Raw genomic sequence first — 18,768 nt, forward strand, 5'->3', positions numbered from 1 at the left:
CCAGCACTACAGTGGGAAAGGCTGAGAGATGAATGAGCCAGACTGGAGTAGGGTGGATTATGAAATTTAAGGAAAATGTAGTATAAGCATGTAGCTTGCATAAAAGACCTAATACTCTTCCTGCTTCCATTCTCTCCCCTCTCCAACACATTTTTCATAATTCTTTGAAATTAATGTTCTTTTGATATCAGGTTCTTCACAGTTCAAAGATCTTTCATATGTCTCTATTGTTCACTGAGTCAAGTCTAAACTCCTTTACCAGGCAGGCTAAGACTAATACAATCTGGCATGACCCTATCTTTACATCCTGATTTCATATTTCTCAGGGAATCATGGAACCTGAAAGGTGGAAGGGGCCTGAGGCCATCGAGCTCAGACCCTACCTCTATAACATACTGCATAATGAGTCACCCAAGCTTTACTTGATGACCTTTAGTAAGGGGAAGCTCATTATCTCCCAGCGCAGACTTTTCCACTTTGGCATAGCTCTAATTGCCTTCTACAATTACTAATTTTTATTCTTAGTTCCTCCCTGTGAGGCCATGAAGATCAAGTCTACTCCTTTTTCTACATTGGCAGTACTACACACTATGAAAGATAAATATTTTGTCCTACTCTAAGTTTTTCTCCTGGCTAAGCATCCCTAGTTCTTTCAACTTATCTTCATATGGCATAATCTTAAGCCTCTTCGCCATCTTGGTCATTCTTTACAATGTCCATCGCCTTTCTAAAATATATCCCTTAGAGTATTCCAGATGTGATCTGCTTAGAGCAGAGAACTAGCACCTCCTTAGTCCTGGACACTAACCATGCTTGCTGATATAGCCAATCATATTACTTGTGTTTAAAATTAATTTCACTCACATCCACATACTCTGTTTTAGCCAAATTGTACTATTCTCTTTTCCTTTTACACCCACACTGTAGTTTCTGCCTGCGTGTTTGATACATCTTGCATAAAAGGCTTTACTTATGAATTCCAACCTATCTTTTAAAGGCCATTTTAAATGTCACCTCCTACAGAAGCTCCTCTGTTCCCCCTGCTAGTAACAATCTTCCACTCAAAATTCCCAGTTTGTTTTTCAATTCTCTAAAAAAGTTATGTATCATAAATATACTGGAGCCATTTATTCTTATATTTCCTACAAGAGTACAAGTTTCATGTGGGCAAGGACTATCTTTTCAAAATATTGCATCTCCCCCAGAGCCAAGCACAGGGATCTCTATAGAGAAGGTGTTAAGTAATATTTTAATACTTTTAAATTGAGTTTTCTGTGCTTTTCCTTTTTATTTAATCTTTTTTTCTATGCTTTTACATAAAAAAGATTTCTGCAAATATTTAATCTGTACTTCATAAAATTACTCTTTTATTTTTTACTTACAACAAGCCTTACAATCTTGGTAAAAACTGAAAGCCAGATGGACCAGGAAAAAATAAATGGAATAATAGTAAACCATTTTCATTTTGTTATCCAATACTTGTAATTTGAAACTCCATCTCTTATACTTAACTTTCTCTTCAGACCTGGGATCCTAGGTAAAGATAGTAATAACACCTATTCTACCATCTCTAGGTAGTTTTGGTCATTAATAGACTAGTTTTATAATTATTATTTGTGACAGAAACTCTATCAAAATAACATTTCGTTGGTGTTGATACTATCATCCTTAAAGTCCTGTTCTTATACCTCTTTGTTGTGTAAAGATGACTCTTGGTTCTCTTTCATAAGCTGTACCTGCAGAATGACACCCCTGACAATTTCCTAACAAGCGAGAAAGTTTATGTGTATGAGTATAGTGATAGGCTGTATGTCTGTCATCTGAGAAACATCCCCAGATTTAGACATCATCATCATCCCCCATCCCCATCCCCACCACCACCGCCACCACCATCAGCATCCACCACCATCATCGTTATTATCAGAAAGCACCTCTCAAAAACCATCTACTGAGTTGTTGAGGAATCATAAAAAGCCTTAGTGAAGAGAATATCTACATGTACAAAATAATAGACCCTTGAACTAGTGAACAAAGGGTCATGCCTCCTCTGAAACAGATGGCAATCCTTCCATGCCTTAGAGTTCCATATGTTCCTGTGAGCAAAAGAAAATGATCACTAGAAACTAGTGTGGAGGCGATGAATACTAACTAGGCTGATTCTAAGATGACAGACACATAGTGCATTCTATAATCCATAAGTGAAAACTTTCCAACTTGGCCAAAACTGCTGAAGCTTACCAGTTATTGATTGGCATAGCCACTGAGAATATGGGTTTACTTTCTAGGTAGCTAAAAGTACAGGGGCTTCCCAGTAGATATTAAATGTCCCTTGAATGGAAACTTAAATTCCAAACTTAAATGTGGTGCCAATACTGTAATCTTCCCAATTTGATACCTCTCTGGTTCAGGCAACTTGTTTGCTTTTGGTTGTCTACATGAACAGATATTGAAAATTTTTCACATTAACTGCCAATGTTTTCCATTGGCAGTGTAGTAAGAAGGTGAATTGACATTTAACTATTTTTTAATAAAAAAGGAAGCTAGATAGTGTGGTATTCCCTAAAATTCCAGTTTATTTAAAAATGAGTCCCACTGTTAGTTGTTGTTGTTGTTGTGTGTGTGTTGTTTTTTTTTTTTTTGCACGGGGCAATGAGGGTTAAGTGACTTGCCCAGGGTCACACAGCTAGTAAGTGTTAAGTGTCTGAGGCCAGATTTGAACTCAGGTCCTCCTGAATCCAGGGCCGGTGCTTTATCCACTGCGCCACCTAGCTGCCCCTGTTGTTGTTTTTTTAATAGAGTAATTGTTTAGCTGTTAGTTTTTGGCATGTTATGATTGAAGTGCACCAAAACTTGGCATTCCAAAGGTTCATGGTCCATAACATACACACATATGTGTACATGTGTGTACACATGTGTGTACGTGTATGTATGCGTGTGCATGTACATAGAGCTAGAGCTAGAGAGAGAGAGAGGGAGATAGAGAGATATCACATATCACCAGAATAAAAACAGTTTAATACTTTTCCAGATAAAACAGGCCCCTCAAAATTGTTCAGATGGTTTATCAAGTACTTTACTAGCTTGAACCTTCAGCAAATTTAAAACATTTTAACCCTGCAAAAGTCTTTAAAGGAAACATTTCCCATTTATCTGGCTTTAATTGCTATGGTACTATTCTAGTACTTCATAGCTTTGGTCCTTTTCCTTTTTAATGGAGGGGGATACATATGGCATTTGAGTACAGCAAGACTTCATGGGAGATCAATTCAAGTCAGCAAATCAACTTTTAGAAATTGCAAGTGAGCTACAACATTGTGGAAAATGTTTATTACAGTAAGGCAGGGGGGGGAAAGCCTCAGCAACATAGGACACACACATAAAATTGTGTGTGTGGGTAAGAATTTTTGTGAGAAAATTCAGTGTCTGATTAGTTTGTACCTTCTCCTCCCTTTCCCATTTCTAGAGCCGGATTCGAAGGATGTGGAATGACACGGTTCGAAAGCAGTCTGAGTCTTCCTTTATTACTGGAGATATAAACAGTTCAGCGTCACTCAACAGAGGTAATTATAAACTATTTTTCATATTTATGACTTCTATGATTACTTTAAGGAGTCTTAAATTTATTGCTTTATTTTCAGCTTCTGCTTGGACCTCATTCCCTATGATAGGAATATGACAACAAAGTATAAAACCTGGCTGAGTGTAGCAGGGTGTTCCATTATTCATAAACCTGAATTTTTTTTAACTTGAATTTTCAGAATATCTTTTCTGAAAGGAAGTTAGGAAATAAGGAACTTCTTTCCATATAGTCAGCTGCTACTACCATAAACTGGTGAGTCGTCAGGCCTCATTGCAAGCAATGAAAATGGGCAATTATGTGGCTATAGAGTCTGCTAAGCATCATAGAGTTACACATTGTCCCAGGTATAAAGCAATTTCATACTCTTTCAGGTAGTAAAAAAAAAATACTGCATAATCCGTACCTATGACAAACAGGAGGAAAAGCAAATCTAATCTTAATCTTTAGAAGGCATGAGGATAAAGGGAAAAAATCTGTATGTGCACCTTGACCTTTCCCAAAAAATGAATGCTTCTGGGTAAATTGTTCCACAGGCTCTATTCCTTTTTTTTTCTCTTTTGATACCTCAAATTTTCTCATACTTTTAACAAATCTCTAATTGTTTTTTTCTAAATTGAATTTGAGCTTAGCGAAAACATATGGATCATTATTATATCTCTTAGAAAGCAGCAGTTTAGGAACCTGTGACATTCCAGATTTGTTTTCCTAAGGAAGATATTTTTGTTCAGATTTTACAAGGGCCAGGTTTCTTTGTTTGTTTGTTTTGTTTTAAATAGCATCTCCCTATTTTGCCCAAGTTACAAGTATAGCAGCCACTCATGGACCTGATTCTACCACCTACTGGCACAGAAGGTTTACCTTTTCATTTTTTCCTGGCTGGGTTGGTTCACCCCTTCTTAGGCAGCTTGGTAGCCCTCTGCTCTTTTGTTGCCAGACTTAGTGTGAAAACCCAGTCAGCTTAGCCTACTTCATTTCAGAACTTCTAAGCTCAAGCAATCCACCAACCTCAGTCTCCTCAGCAACAGGGGTCATAGGCACCTGTTACTTTTCCCAACAAGGGCAAGTTCTGTATTTTACATTGGTCATTTTTGCTTTGACTCAGACCAAGCTAGGAACAGTAATATTTTGTCTTAATTCATTTTCAACTCAGTTTCATTTAATATATTACTTGGAGGATTTATCATATAGGCAATATGTGCTTATGATTGGCACATTTGGGGTAGGGGGTGTTTAAATGGATGGGAATCTACCCTTTATTGCAATAGAGGGAGCCATAACTTTTGAAATTATATGTGGTGGTTAGGGCAAAATTGTTGAAAATTTAAGATTTAGGTGATTAGAGTAAATTAACTTACTTTGGTTCAGGTAAAAAGACACTTAAATATATTGTTCAAGAATCAAGACCATTATTTCCTGAACTAAAAAAAAAAAGATAATGCTCTTGTGTTTGTTTGTTTATTTTATGGGGGCAGGGATTACTTATTTTAAATATATAGAATCTGTTGATCTAAACAACTGTTTCAAAGCTGTCCTCATCTAATCCTGCCTTAGCTCCAACTGATGAAAAACTGGCTTGTGTGTAAGAGAACAGATTACTTCCTGTATGGCAGAAGATGAGTTGATCATGAATATATCTGGGAGAACAAGAATTATTCCCTTTGCAAGGACAGAATTTCTCATCTATAAAATGATATAGTTGGACTAGATGATCTCCAAGGGCCCATGCAGCCCTAAAATGCTATGATTTCATCATCTTTCTTTTTTCCTTAACCTAATCCCATTCATTGGAGAATTTATAGTGTTTTCTTTTTAAGAAAGCCATTTTTTTCTTTAAAAGAAAACACTATAAATTTTCCAATGAATGAGATTTAAAGACTTTGCTTAAATAACCTTAAAGAAGATTTTAGAATTTTTCTTAAATAACCTCCTTTAAACATTTAAATAGCTCTTTTTGTAGGGGCAGACACATAACATTTAGTAGCTGTGTGACCCTGGGCAAGTCACTTGACCCTCATTGCTCCACAAAACAAACAAACAACAACAAAAACAAACAAACAAAATGATTAAACATATAGATGAATGAATAAATAAATCTTTTTGAAAGTATGGAAAATAGAGTATAAGAACTTTATTTTCCTTATCATTTAATCCTTTTTGTGGTATCTATTATGATTTATTGTTTTATTTACTAATAAATTATGTCCAAACAATGAAATATAGATTCATAAAATTTGAGATTGGAAATAACTTTATTGTTCATCTAGTCCAACCCATACAAAAAATAAATCTCCATGAAGGAAGAACTCACTATGTCTTAGAGCATCTTTTGGGCATCATTAATTATTAGGAAGTTTTCCTTACCCCAAGCCTAAACTTACTTCTAATAATTGCCACCCATGACTCCTGGTTCTTCCCTCTGAAACCAAACCAAACAAATACAATCATTCCTCCACATATCAACCCTTCCAAACTGGAAAGCAGCCATAATGTCTAGCTGAGTCTTCTCTAGGCTAAACTTGCCGAGTTCCTTAAATGCATATTCATATGACATGGACTTGGGACTTTACCATCTTACTTGCCTTCCTGTGAAAATTCTACAGCTTTGTTGTTGTTGTTCAGTTGTGTCTGAATATATTAAAGTAGTTTTCTTTTTCATTCTCCAGTGTATCCCCATTTTATAGATGAGGAACTGAGGTAACTAAGGGTTAAGTTATTTGCCTAGGGTCACACAGCTATTAAGTGTCTGAGGATGGATTTGAACTCAGATCTTCCTGACTCCTGCCCTGGTGGGCTATCCACTGTACCACCTAACTGGCCCTACTACACCTTATCATTGTCCTTAACCTTTGGCACCTCAAACCAAACATAGAACTCCAGATGAGGTCTGACAAGTGTCGAATACATTGGGATCATTACCTCCATAATCTTGGAAACTCTGTCCGTCTAAATGTAGTTCAAGGTCACACTAGATTTTCTGGCGTCTACACTACATTGCTGACTCATACTTTACTTGCAGTCCCCTAAAACTAGATATTTTTCAGAATTGATATCTAACTGAGACTTTCTTACCTTAAACTTTTGAAATTGACTTTTTTTTTTACCCAAGTATAAAACCACATTTATTTCTCATATTTCATCTTGATAGAGTCAGTCCAAAGTTCTAGTCTGTCAAGACCCTTTGGGATCTAGTGAGTTAGCTCTCCCAACTACATGTCAACTGGTAGAATAGAATTGATGAGTATACCATCTTTGCCTTTATGCAAGTCACTGATGAAATCCCTAATAAGCATCACAGATTCTACTGAAGAACTCATTCTGATCTATTACTCAGGAACATAACTCTTATTTCATGTCAGTACTTATTATTTTTCTCTAAGTATAACTCATATACTCTCTTTTTCATTAGTTGAATGATACTAAGTCATAATAATATTGTTTTCTAGGACCAATAAAATTGTAACCTCCTGGTTTTGTAATCATTCATATTATTATTTCCAACAACTAGCAAAAATCAATGCTTATATATTTCAGTGGATTTGTGATGTCATAGACAAAGATTTATGCTCTAGTGGCCTAAACTTTGTTACACATTCCTTGACCATGGATATCAGTGAATCCAGTTCACTAGTTATCCCAAACTTTTTCCATATGATTGAACATACTTTCTTTTTTCTTCATACTTTTCTTTAATGACATTTTTAAATATTTCTCCTGAGCAAAAACTTTTTGATGTGTTTCAGAGTACTCAGGCCCACTATGTGCTACCCCAATTCCTTTTAAAACAACAAATAAAATTGACAAAATGCACTTATTGCCCAGATTACATTATGCAGTCAAAGATCAGACTTTTTGAGTGAGCCTGCCTGTGTGTATATCTGGAACATATCTCTACAAGAAGTATCATTCCAACATTTTATTTTCCATGTTATCTCTTCCCCAGAAACAAACAAAAAACATTCTTGCTATCTTTAGGAACCATTAAATATAAAATCCCATTTCTACAGATTAGTACTACAGTCAATTATTGTTCCTTTCTCTCTCATTTTTTTCCCATTACTTCACCTTCTTGCAATAAATGGTATATTCTTGGGATCAAGCATCTACTCTAGCCTTGTTTCAAGTCAATCTTCAAATTATATCAATGGTCTCAAATATTTTCCTAGAGATATTATCCCTTTCAAGACTTTTTTTCTAGTATCACATAGTTGTGGTATACTATTCTTATGTTTTAGGTACATCTACTTTAGTAAAGACAGTACAACTTTCTCTTTCTCTGGGTATTATAATGCTCTTTAGAATTCAGGTGGATTTTGTTTCTAAATTTAATTTATAATATGTAGATAGAATAACAACAGTAGCACCCTAATTTTTACTTCCCAAAATATTTTTCTCATACTACCCTGTGATTTAGGTAATAAAAGTATTGTTTCCATTTCATAAATGAGAAAATATTTTAGTAGTCATGTTTCTCATAATGGAGGCCTCAATCTGAGAGTTGATTAATTAACCGAGTGTTATCCCCAAACAGTGGCTTTTAAAGGCCCTCAACCTCTTTTGGGAAGTCTCTCTTCCATCAAAGCCATGCATATGCCATAACAACGGTGAATAACATACACCTCCCTATTTACCAAGCCTTATTTCATGGTAAGAAAGAAGAGTGTGTTTAAAAAGGTTTTTCTGTGGTTTGCACTTGTTAAAGGGTATGTGATCTTGAGGATTAGCGCCATGTCAATGATCTTGACATGTATGTGATATCATTTTTTAGAATAGCGCTAAAGACTGAGTTTCATTCAACTTAGCTGAAAGATTTTTGGGAAGATAAGTAATCAACTAGCAATAAAAAAACCATTGAGATCTTATGTTTCCTGTGACTTTCAGTTAATATTGTGCCTGTAAAGATGTGGTTGTTTGTAGTGAATCATTTGCAAGTGCTTTGCTATTCCCTTCTTGTATTTTCATCCGAGATACATGTTTACACATATATATAGATAATTCTCATCAAGATTTTAAAGATATGATAAAGTAAGAAAATCTTTACAGATGTTCTCTTAACTACTTTGAGAAATAATATTTTGTGATGTTTTTCCCTTTAAAAAAAAATCTTCCCCTCCCTGAAACGTGTTATAAAAATGGATCCCTCGATGCTTCTAAAATTATGCTATCTCTGGCACAATTTTCTTCATTGTGTACTTAGTCTGGACCATCTATTCTTCTTGGCATTTTATCTTCTTATTTGCTATTTCTTATTCTTTGTATGATATATCAAGAACTGTGATATTGGGGTTTAAATACAATGGCTCCTCTATCAATAATATTGAAAATAGATTGGTATAAAATCATTGACAAGTTTATTCCATTTTCCATTTCTTTGTTAGCTTCCTAACAGTTTCATCTGTTAGTGCTCTTGAGACAGTGCTGTTCATTTGAGTTTCACAATAAAATTTTGGTAGATTTTTTTTTTGCTTCTATTGCTTTTTTGTTCTATTTTATAAGACAATATTCCTCAATCCATGGGTAACTAGTAGGCACAGTGGATAGAGTGCTTCCTAAGTTCAAATCTGGTTTCAGACACTTACTAGCTGTGTGACCCTGGGCAAGTAACTTAACCTTGTTTGCCTCAGTTTTCTCATATGTAAAATGGGCTGGAGAAGGAAATGGCAAGCCAATCCGGTATCTTTGCCAAAAAAAACCCAAATGGGGTCACAAAGAGTCAAATATGACTGAAAAATGGCTGAACAACAACAGAAAATACTCAATCCTCTGCTTGACTCCTACATAGTACTTTTTTGTTGTTAACAAATGAGTTTGTTTTCTAAAATGGTGCTTCGTTTGGCTGCCATATGTCTTTACTGGGCAAGGAGAACAACTTTTTGCTCATTTGCTAGCTTAGTTGTTTTCTGGAATCCTTTGACAACACAACTTTTGAAGGAAATTTGGTAATCAGGGTCAATATCTTCTGTTTTTCCATTTCTCATTTTTCTGTAATGGATACTCTTTTAAGTAGATGAGGTTGAAGCTGTTGAGTCATTCTGCAATTCTTATATTTATTCTTTTAATTTGATATTAATATTAACCTTTACTGTAATTAGTCGATGGTCTTATTACAATAAACAGTTAAGTTTAATAAGATTTCCCTCTCAGTAATCAATTGTTTCTTATTACAAAATAGTTCAATTGTCTGTGGTGTTCTTTGGTACTCATCATGTTCTGAATTTTCTACCTCTCTTCTAGAAGAAAAAAAAATTTGTAGTTTATATTTTTGGGTTTGTGGGTGAAGATATTAACATTACCCAGTTCTGAAACTTTGGCTTCTTTCATTTATCATATCTAAGTCATGTTTTTTTTTTTTCAGTTTTTGCTATCTTTCCTTCTGCCCACCTTCACAGTGAAGTAAGCAAATATCAAAGTATGTTGACTTGGTTTATAGAACATTGTCAAATTCTCCATGGCATGTCTTTCTTTGCCTCATCATACTTTATTGCAAATACTGGCCCATATACTACATGGTTTTCTTCTGGTTTCACTTATTATAAAAATTATAAAATTATAAAAATAATAATGTTGATGTGGTTCAATTCTTCCAATTGTGTTTCAACTCATCAGTCACTGAACAAAGGACTCATTTAGAATACCTATATTTAATATTGATACACAGTGTGGTACAGTGGATAGATCACCAACCCTGAAGCTGGGAGGACCTGAGTTCGAATCTCACCTCAGACACTTACTAGCTGTGTCACCCTGGGCAGGTCACTTAACCCTTAACCCTTAAACATCCAGGGCCATCTCCAGTTGTCCTGATATATATCTTGCCAGTGGATCCAGATGGGCTCTGGAGGAGAGAGTAAGGTTGGTGACCTTGAACAGCCCTACCTCACTTAAATACAATTCAGTAAAAGTCATGACATCACCCCAGTGTCATGGTCCTCTTCAAGAACAAAGGACAAGCAACATCAACATTTAATACTGATAGTCTAAAAATAATTATTCTATGCAGCATCTTGCCTTTTTTCTGCCACCCTACCAACCTTAATACCAAAATAAAAGGTTGTTTCACTCAGCTTATGGTTCTTTGAAATATGTTCTCTGCTTCATAGATTGCCATTAGCCCCCCAAAAATTGAAAATCTGATAAACTGCCAGATTAGTTCTGGTGATTAACATTTCCATACTCAACTAGGTTAAACCACAGACAGCTATTCAGTGTTTGCTGTGACTATGTTAAAAGCCCTTCCAGGTGGGTAGATCCTTCCAGAGCTTATATTCAACTGGTATTACCTGTGTGAACCCAGCAGCAACCCAAGCCTTGATGAGCTAGGGACTAGAATTTTGTTTAAAATTGACAGACTTGAAGAGAGAAATAAGATACAGACTGTGCCCATAAAGAGCTTACACTATGAACAACAAAAATATCATTTCATTTTTTTAGTTCCCAAAAGTTTCTGTTTTCTAGTTGTTTCACCAATATTCTTTTTATATTCCTATATAAAGGTAATTAAAAAAAAAAAAAAACACAAAACCTGAGGTGGTTAACTGAATGCTAAAGTGAGCTGAGTGAATATAAATCTTTATTACTTTAATCTGAGAGAATGATACCTTCTGGGCTAAAGTAGAGAAAAAGACTAATCAAATAGACTTGTCTCCTCTGAATTAAAAATTAAATGCAAAATGGATTCCTCCTTCTGTCTTTTGCTTTCTTGATCTGAAAACACATTTGCAGTGTCAGAATTAAAGGTAATTCATTTACTCTCCCTCTTCTAGAAATTAACCTAAACACTATCTTTCCAATTCTTCCAATGTCCTCTCCTACCCTTCAGAAATCTTTGGAAACACTAGTTCAATTCAGACAGCCTTTCTAAATAACCAGTTATGTAGCAGAGCAGTGATGTGACTCCAATCCATTTTAAGCTCTTGTCTTGTCAGAGCTCTATTGTCTTTCCCAGGCTGCTAGATCACTGGGGCAAAAGAAACCTCACAATAAATCACCTGCCACCTCATTAATATTCAGGCTCCTAAACACATTTTGTTTTTATGTTTTCATAGAAAATGCAAATGAAAAAATGTCAATGGGAGCTGATGGTTATTGATGGCTTATATAAATTAATGCTTCCAGGGTAAAACACTCTTTCACTGAACTTCATTATTGTCAGTAAACATAATTTGGTGTAAATGCGTAAAATATACCATACTGCCCATAAAGGTTGCCACTCTTATTATAGAATTGTCATTTGTAAATAAATGCTAACCATATCTTAATAAATTTGTATGTTTGTGATATATGCAAAGAAAAAGAGTTAATGATGTGCATGGGTGCTTGTGCCCGTGTAGAAAATCAAATAGCCTATAAAAATTCTGTTCAGTGTCAACAACAAGCAGTAGGACCATATTAATTCAAGTACGTTAAACGTTGTGTGATGAATACAAAAAAGTGGTTTCCCTTCATTATTGCTGTTAGGTTTTATGTCAAATATTTATCACCACTTCCTTTTCCTGATGTATAAATGTGGTAACAAGTTTCAATCTTTGAATCACGCATTCAAAATATTAAAATGTTATCCCCATGTGTTAGTATTCCATATTCCTCAATAATGAACCAAGAAAATTAAATGCTGGTTTAAATGGTGAGCATCTGAGTAAGGAAACTAAAACAAGGACTATTCCATCCCAATTCTAAACCCAAATCAAACTAAGTCATTTTCAGAAAGGGTTCTCTATTCAGATTGAAGAGAGACAGAGACAGACCAGCAGATGAGAAGGGAAGGAAAGGAGAAAGGAGAATGGGAAGATCTTCAGTTATGATTTTCAGTCTGTAAGAGTTAATAGATTCTACTCTATAGAATCCACTGGATACTGTAAATATAGGAGTTGTTTGGTGTTTTTTTTTAAATATGCTGTTAACATGTATTTGATTCTTTTTAAAGTTTGCTTTAAATTCCACCTCTTGCATACTTTCTCTTTCAACTTTCTAAACCTTTGCCCCGATTTTCCCCCTAAAGCTTTTTGTCCCCTATAGAAACAGTTATTTTTTAATTGGTTTATTACAGTGTACCACTGACATCTTCATATTATAAATTAAATTGTGGTATTGAGAAATGATCATTTATAAATCAAAAGGTTTTTAAGCATTTTTATATTACTTTCAATCCATATTATTGCTTAAAGGACATGAATTAATTTTTAAAATATTTTCTTTTACTAAATATTATATCTCAGTCTGTCCTTTGGAGCTGCTCCTGTATTGTTTACACATGTGTATGTATGTATGTATATGCACATACATATATATTGCTATGATCCTAAGTTCATACATACTCTAAATCCATATATAGTAAATGGTGTCCCCATCACCCATGGGCCTCCAAAAAGCTGCCTCAGGTTCCTTTGTGGGTCAAAATCCTCTCTAAACCATACCTCAACAACCCCTACTTTCTGTGTCTGTTTTGACTAGACAGCCAGAAGATGCATGTATTTCAAAGTAAAGGCATTTAATGAAATTATATTATGCTAAATATAATAAAAGGATAGTCTTCCCAGAAATCTTAAACTCATGTTCCCACAAATATGCACAACCATAATCCCAATAATAGCTACACATAGGGATCAAGATCTAGTCATACACACTTGGGCAACATGTCCAAGGAACACATGTGGAAAGGCAATTTATTCCTCTCAACACTGCCTTGATGCTTATGTCTTCTGGTGATGTTTGTTAAATCATTGTCCTTTCCACTTTATCTCTTAATTTGGACTTCTGAATGTATGTCTAATGAGAAAAAAAAATTAGTAACAACTGTTTGTAGAAATAAGTTGAATGATACTAATATCTGGCTCTGAGGATAAAAAAAATTTTTTTTAAATGATCTAATCCCTGCCTTCAAAGAACTCACAACATAGTAGGGCATAAGCAAGGGTTTGCTGGGTCCATTCCTTCCTGGAGCCAATTGCTAAATCTTTCAATGTGAGCATTTATACCTAAGAAATTGGCAGAAGCTACAAATCAAGGATTGATTTATTATTTTGTTGATTGTCTAGACTTAAAAAAGAAAATATTAATAATGTATATTAAGCTTAAAAGTCTCTCTCTCATATCAAGGTAAAGTTCTTGAAGAAGGGTGGGGTAGTAACACATAACACTATGATGACTTAATCATCTGTTCATGGACCTGAGCCAACCTTCAAAATTTCTGATTTCAAAAAAAAAACAAAAACCCATTCTTTGAAGCTGTGACATCAGAGGTATATAGTTTGTTCAGTAATGTTTGGTAACATGTGAAGTTTGGTAAACAGAGTTAGAAGACATTTGTATTGCATTCCCAGTGATTATAACCATTTATTCATTCAACTGTTTTCAAAAAACACACACACATATATACATACATATATACATATATAAAACAAGAATGGTCACTTTCACTTTTGCTGTTCAAGAAGAGCTTTACTGAGTACTGAGTTGGTCCTTATGTGTAGAGGTACAGAGGAGGACTGCAACCGAAATTGGAAAATGATAGTTCTTTCTGGACAAATGTAAGTACAATGAACATTCATGGAAAAAAGAAGAAGGCAGGTTATGAATGGGGAATGAATAATTGTCCCATTTAACTAGAATAGAGAAGAGGTGAATGGGAATGATATTTGTTGACTCTTGAAAAGTAATTTAGAACCAGATTGTGGAGTATTTTGAATACCAGGATTGGTAATTTATACTTTAATTGGTAGTCACTGAGGTATTTTACCAAAAGAAGTGAGCTTTGGAAGATTCCTTGTATCATGGTGTGAAAGACTGATTCAAGGATGCTATAAGAAGACTGGTTAGGAAACTATTGTGGTGGGAAAAAAAAAAAGAAGAAGGAAAAAAGGGACAGCTAGGTGGCGCAGTGGATAAAGCACCGGTCCTGGATTCAGGAAAACCAGAGTTCAAATCTGGCCTGTGTGACCCTGGGCAAGTCACTTAACCCCCATTGCCCCACAAAAAAAAAAAAAAAAGGAGGAAGCTATTGCAGTAGTCTAGATGAGAAAGAAAAAAGGACTTGATCAAGGGTAATTTCAGTAGGTGTTGAGAGGAATAAGTAAAAAATGTATCATGGAGGTAGAAATAAAAATTTCCAACTGATTTGATTGTCAGATGAGGAAGAGAGGAGTCAGGAAGAGCCTCTGAGCTTCCTAGTTTAAGTGTCTTCGATAGAAATAAGAGTGTAGAGGGGAAGAGACCATTTTGTTGAGGAAAATAAGGATCACATCAATTTAAATATGAATTTTGTCCACTATTATAATTAAAGATATACACCTAAGACACAAAAATATTTAACAAATGGCGATATCACTTATACCACTTATCCTAAATCATTGAGACAGCTTAAGTTGCTTTACCTTTGAAACATAATTTCTTTTTTGTAAAGGTGTGAAAGGTGATGGGGCATCAGAGAAAATATTTAATCTGCCATCTTGTTGCTCATGTGACCCAGAAATCACAAGCTGACTCTAAAAATATTTATGCGGTCTGATCTGTACCAAGACAGGGCAAAGGAGAATAAACAAAAGGCGGGAAGGGAGGGACCCACCAGCTATAGATGGGACAAAAGTTGGGCTAAATTTTCATATAACTATAAGACAATTCAAAGAACAATCTAAAACATGGAAAGCCAGAGGGACTGATTGCACTCATTTTGCCTATCTAAATGCCAACTTGGAATTGTCTCTGTATTTTGGCCTAATCATTCCATTTGTGTGTGTGTGTGTGTGTGTGTGTGTGTGTGTGTGTGTGTGTGTAGACAGGCTCAACTTATAAATGTATGTACACTTATATGTGTGTATATATGTAGATATATATATATATATATATAATTTTGTGTAAACATGTATACACATACACCCTCATGTATATTCTTTTGTCAGTGTTGTGGCTGTTAATGATTAAGGTAAAACTTAGGATTGATCTAAAATCAAGATAAATAATCTTTTCAGACAAAAAAGTTTGAATTAGGCTATCAGAATTGTATGATGTTCATAATACTTTCAGTGAAGAAATTAAAAAGTTCTTCAGGCACATTCCTTCTGTAAGGAGGAAAATCTTTTTAAAAATAATGATTAGAAATTCAACTTTCTGTGGCAGTTGCTTTAAACAGCAACCATTAAAACATTGACTTGTGGACACTCATGATATATGACTCTGAAATTATTCCCAATAATTCTAACAGATGATCTTCAGGATAAATGTTCTTGTCCTTTAAATGTCTTTTGTTTCTCAGAGGAACTATGGTTTCCTAATATTTAGTTTCATACTAGGAATTGATTTTCTTTCCACATTATTCTAGTAGAAACTACTCTCCAAAGTCACCAATTCAATTCAGCACAACAAACGCATTAAATATCTACTATGCACAAGGCTCTTTGATAGATTCTAGAGAATTGAAGCAAAAAAAAAAAGTCCCTGTCCTCAAGAATCTTACATTCTCTTGTCAGGGGAAGGGGGGGGGTGGAGATAAGTCATATACACAGATAAGAGGAAACATTCCAGAGTGATAGTGGAGTCAGTAAGGTTGAAATTTGGCCTCCAAGGTCAAAGTACTTCTCTATACCTCAGTTTCTTCATCTGCAAAATGGATACACCACCTGGAGAGCTTACTTGACAGGATATAGAAAGGCTAAAGTAAGATGACATGTTTAAAACACTTTTAGACCCTAAAGAGCTATCATATGAATATTTTAATTAGCATATTATAAGCTAGCTGATATTGTAAATAAAGTAATTTCTGGAAGGAGGGAAAACTAATTGAGGAGACTTGGAAAGGCATCACCATGGAAATGGTACCTGACATGAGCTTTGAAGTATACTCCTAATTATCAAATCCATTGTTCTTGTTTTTTCCCTCATTCTCCTTGACCTCTTTGCAGAATACAACGTGTTAATTTCTCCATCTTTTGTGGTATTCTAATCTGGTAATTCTTAACCTGGGTTCTGAGAATTTTAAAAAATATTTTAATAACAATATTTCAATTTAGTTTCCTTTATAATCCTATTTATTTCATTTTATGCATTTAAAACTATTATTCTGGGGCAGCTAGGTAGCACAGTAGATAAAGCACCGGCCCTGGATTCAGAAGGACCTGAGTTCAAATCCGGCCTCGGATACTTGACACTTACTAGCTGTGTGACCCTGGGCAAGTCACTTAACCCCCATTGTCCCACAAAAAAAAAATTCTCAGAATTTTATATATATATAATTCTGAGAATTCCAAAGGCTTCATTAGACTGCCAAAGGGGTCCATAGCACAACCAATTTAAGGACCTCTGATAACCTATATTCTGAAACAATATACTCTCCCAATTTTTGTTCTATCTCCTTATATGTCTCCTTTGCCAGATTTTCCTTTTCTTCTCTTCTAAAGCTTCTGTGCTTTTCCTTTTTCTAATCTCTCTTGTCATTCTCAACTATTACAGTGACTTAAATTATCACCTTTCTGAACCCATCATCTCCCCTGAGCTACTCACACTCCTTCCTGTCTCTTCAATATCTCTACCTAGAAGTAAGACCAACACCTAACACTCAACATATTCTAAATTTAACTCATTATCTTCCCCCAAAACTTTACCTGACTTCTATAATTCTGTTGATAGCATAATCATGCTCTCAATCACCCAAACTAAAAACCTTGTCCAGTCATTTGCCAAATCCAGAGGATTTGACTTCCCACTCTCAATCCTATCTTTTCTCTCCTTTCCCCTCCCAATGTAGGACTTCATTATCGATCATTTGAACTACGGTAATAAGCCCTAACTGGTTTCCCTGCCTCTCCAATATATCCATTATGCCATGGCCAGAGAAATTCTATTAATGCACAGATCTAAACATACCACTTCTTTGCCCCCAAACATCAATATTTCTTAATTGTCTTCCAAGCAAAAACAATTTCTGTGACATTCCACGCACTCTTTAACCTGATCCTAAATAATTCTTCAAGTTCTGTTTCATTCTATACATCAACCCACCATTTGTTCTATAATTCCTGTCCAACTAGAAATGAGTGTCCAATCTTTTCCCTCATGATCTGCCATGTGAACTCAGCATACCCTAAGTAAACCTCAACACTTCCTACTCCAAATACCTCATTCTCTTTCCCAATAATAGATTTTTATTCCTTTATTCCAGTCTTTTTTTCCTTATTTACATCTTTCCCTGAAACCTACAGGGAAATAAATGCCATCATGTGATCATGTGGGGAAAACAAAACAAAACAAAACAAAAAAAAGCAATTTTGTAGAAGTCATCTGGAAGCTTCGCCAGAAACAGGCCTTGAAGGAAGAGAAGAATTTGAAAAGATGGACATGTAAGAAGAGTTATACCAAGTATATCTGGTAGTGTTTACAAAGGTAGAAGAGAGTTGGCAAAATAAATGCCATCTGCCTACAATCTCAAGCATGCTGGAATCTAAAATATATAGACAGTTGATTGTCAAATAGTATTTTTATGATTTTCTTAATATTTATATTCCCCTTCTAGATTATAAATCCTTTTGTTGAATATCATTTTGCTATAGAATTTTTGGATCTCTCACCCTTGACATAGCATAGTAATAGTGGCAACTAATAAATGAAAAAAGGAATAAGTAGATGATTATTTTTAATGATTTTGTTAAGCCACTGATACTTTAAAGAGGAATTTCCCCCACCACATATGAAAAAAAGTAAATGAAAATATTTCTTTTATGATGTCCAGTGAGTAGATCAGAGAGATGATCCAAATTACTTTAAAGTCTTTCAGTGTAACTTTGTTAGCTTGCTGTCAGGAAGAAGGGATTGTTCAAATTGTGTTTTGAAAGGATAAAAAAAATAGTATTCAACTGATATGCAGCTCTCATCTTTGTGTTCTTTTATAGTTTTTAAAAAATATGACTCTTCTCTTTAGATATGCAAGTCTCAATTAAATTTGTCATACTGCACTGTCACTGAATGATGCTTTCATTGAGGGACTGTCTGTATAAAAAAAAAAATCCATTAAAATTCCATCAGAAGAAAAATGTCATGGTTTTTGTTGCAAGCTATACTTTGAGAAAATGTAGCCAGATAGATATAGATACACATATACACACATGTATATACATATGCTTATATACACACACATATACACATATATTCATACATATATATTTGTGTCCATTTAGTATTCATGCATTCATTCACTCAAAATCTAT

The 18,768-nt window shown here is 34.8% G+C and overlaps 1 protein-coding gene across 16 annotated transcripts in view; it reads left to right on the top strand.

The window, feature by feature from the left end:
- The window catches only part of ADGRL3 (adhesion G protein-coupled receptor L3), a 971,834-nt gene that overhangs the window by 935,488 nt on the left and 17,578 nt on the right, over positions 1-18,768 (top strand). For all 16 annotated transcript variants that reach the window (XM_043972867.1, XM_043972872.1, XM_043972873.1 and 13 more), the window contains one exon: positions 3,464-3,560. In XM_043972867.1, coding sequence (XP_043828802.1) covers positions 3,464-3,560 — 97 coding nt within the window. The remainder of the gene's footprint in view (positions 1-3,463; positions 3,561-18,768) is intronic.

This window comes from Dromiciops gliroides, chromosome 6 (assembly GCF_019393635.1).
Source record: "Dromiciops gliroides isolate mDroGli1 chromosome 6, mDroGli1.pri, whole genome shotgun sequence".
Classification (NCBI taxonomy): domain Eukaryota; kingdom Metazoa; phylum Chordata; class Mammalia; order Microbiotheria; family Microbiotheriidae; genus Dromiciops; species Dromiciops gliroides.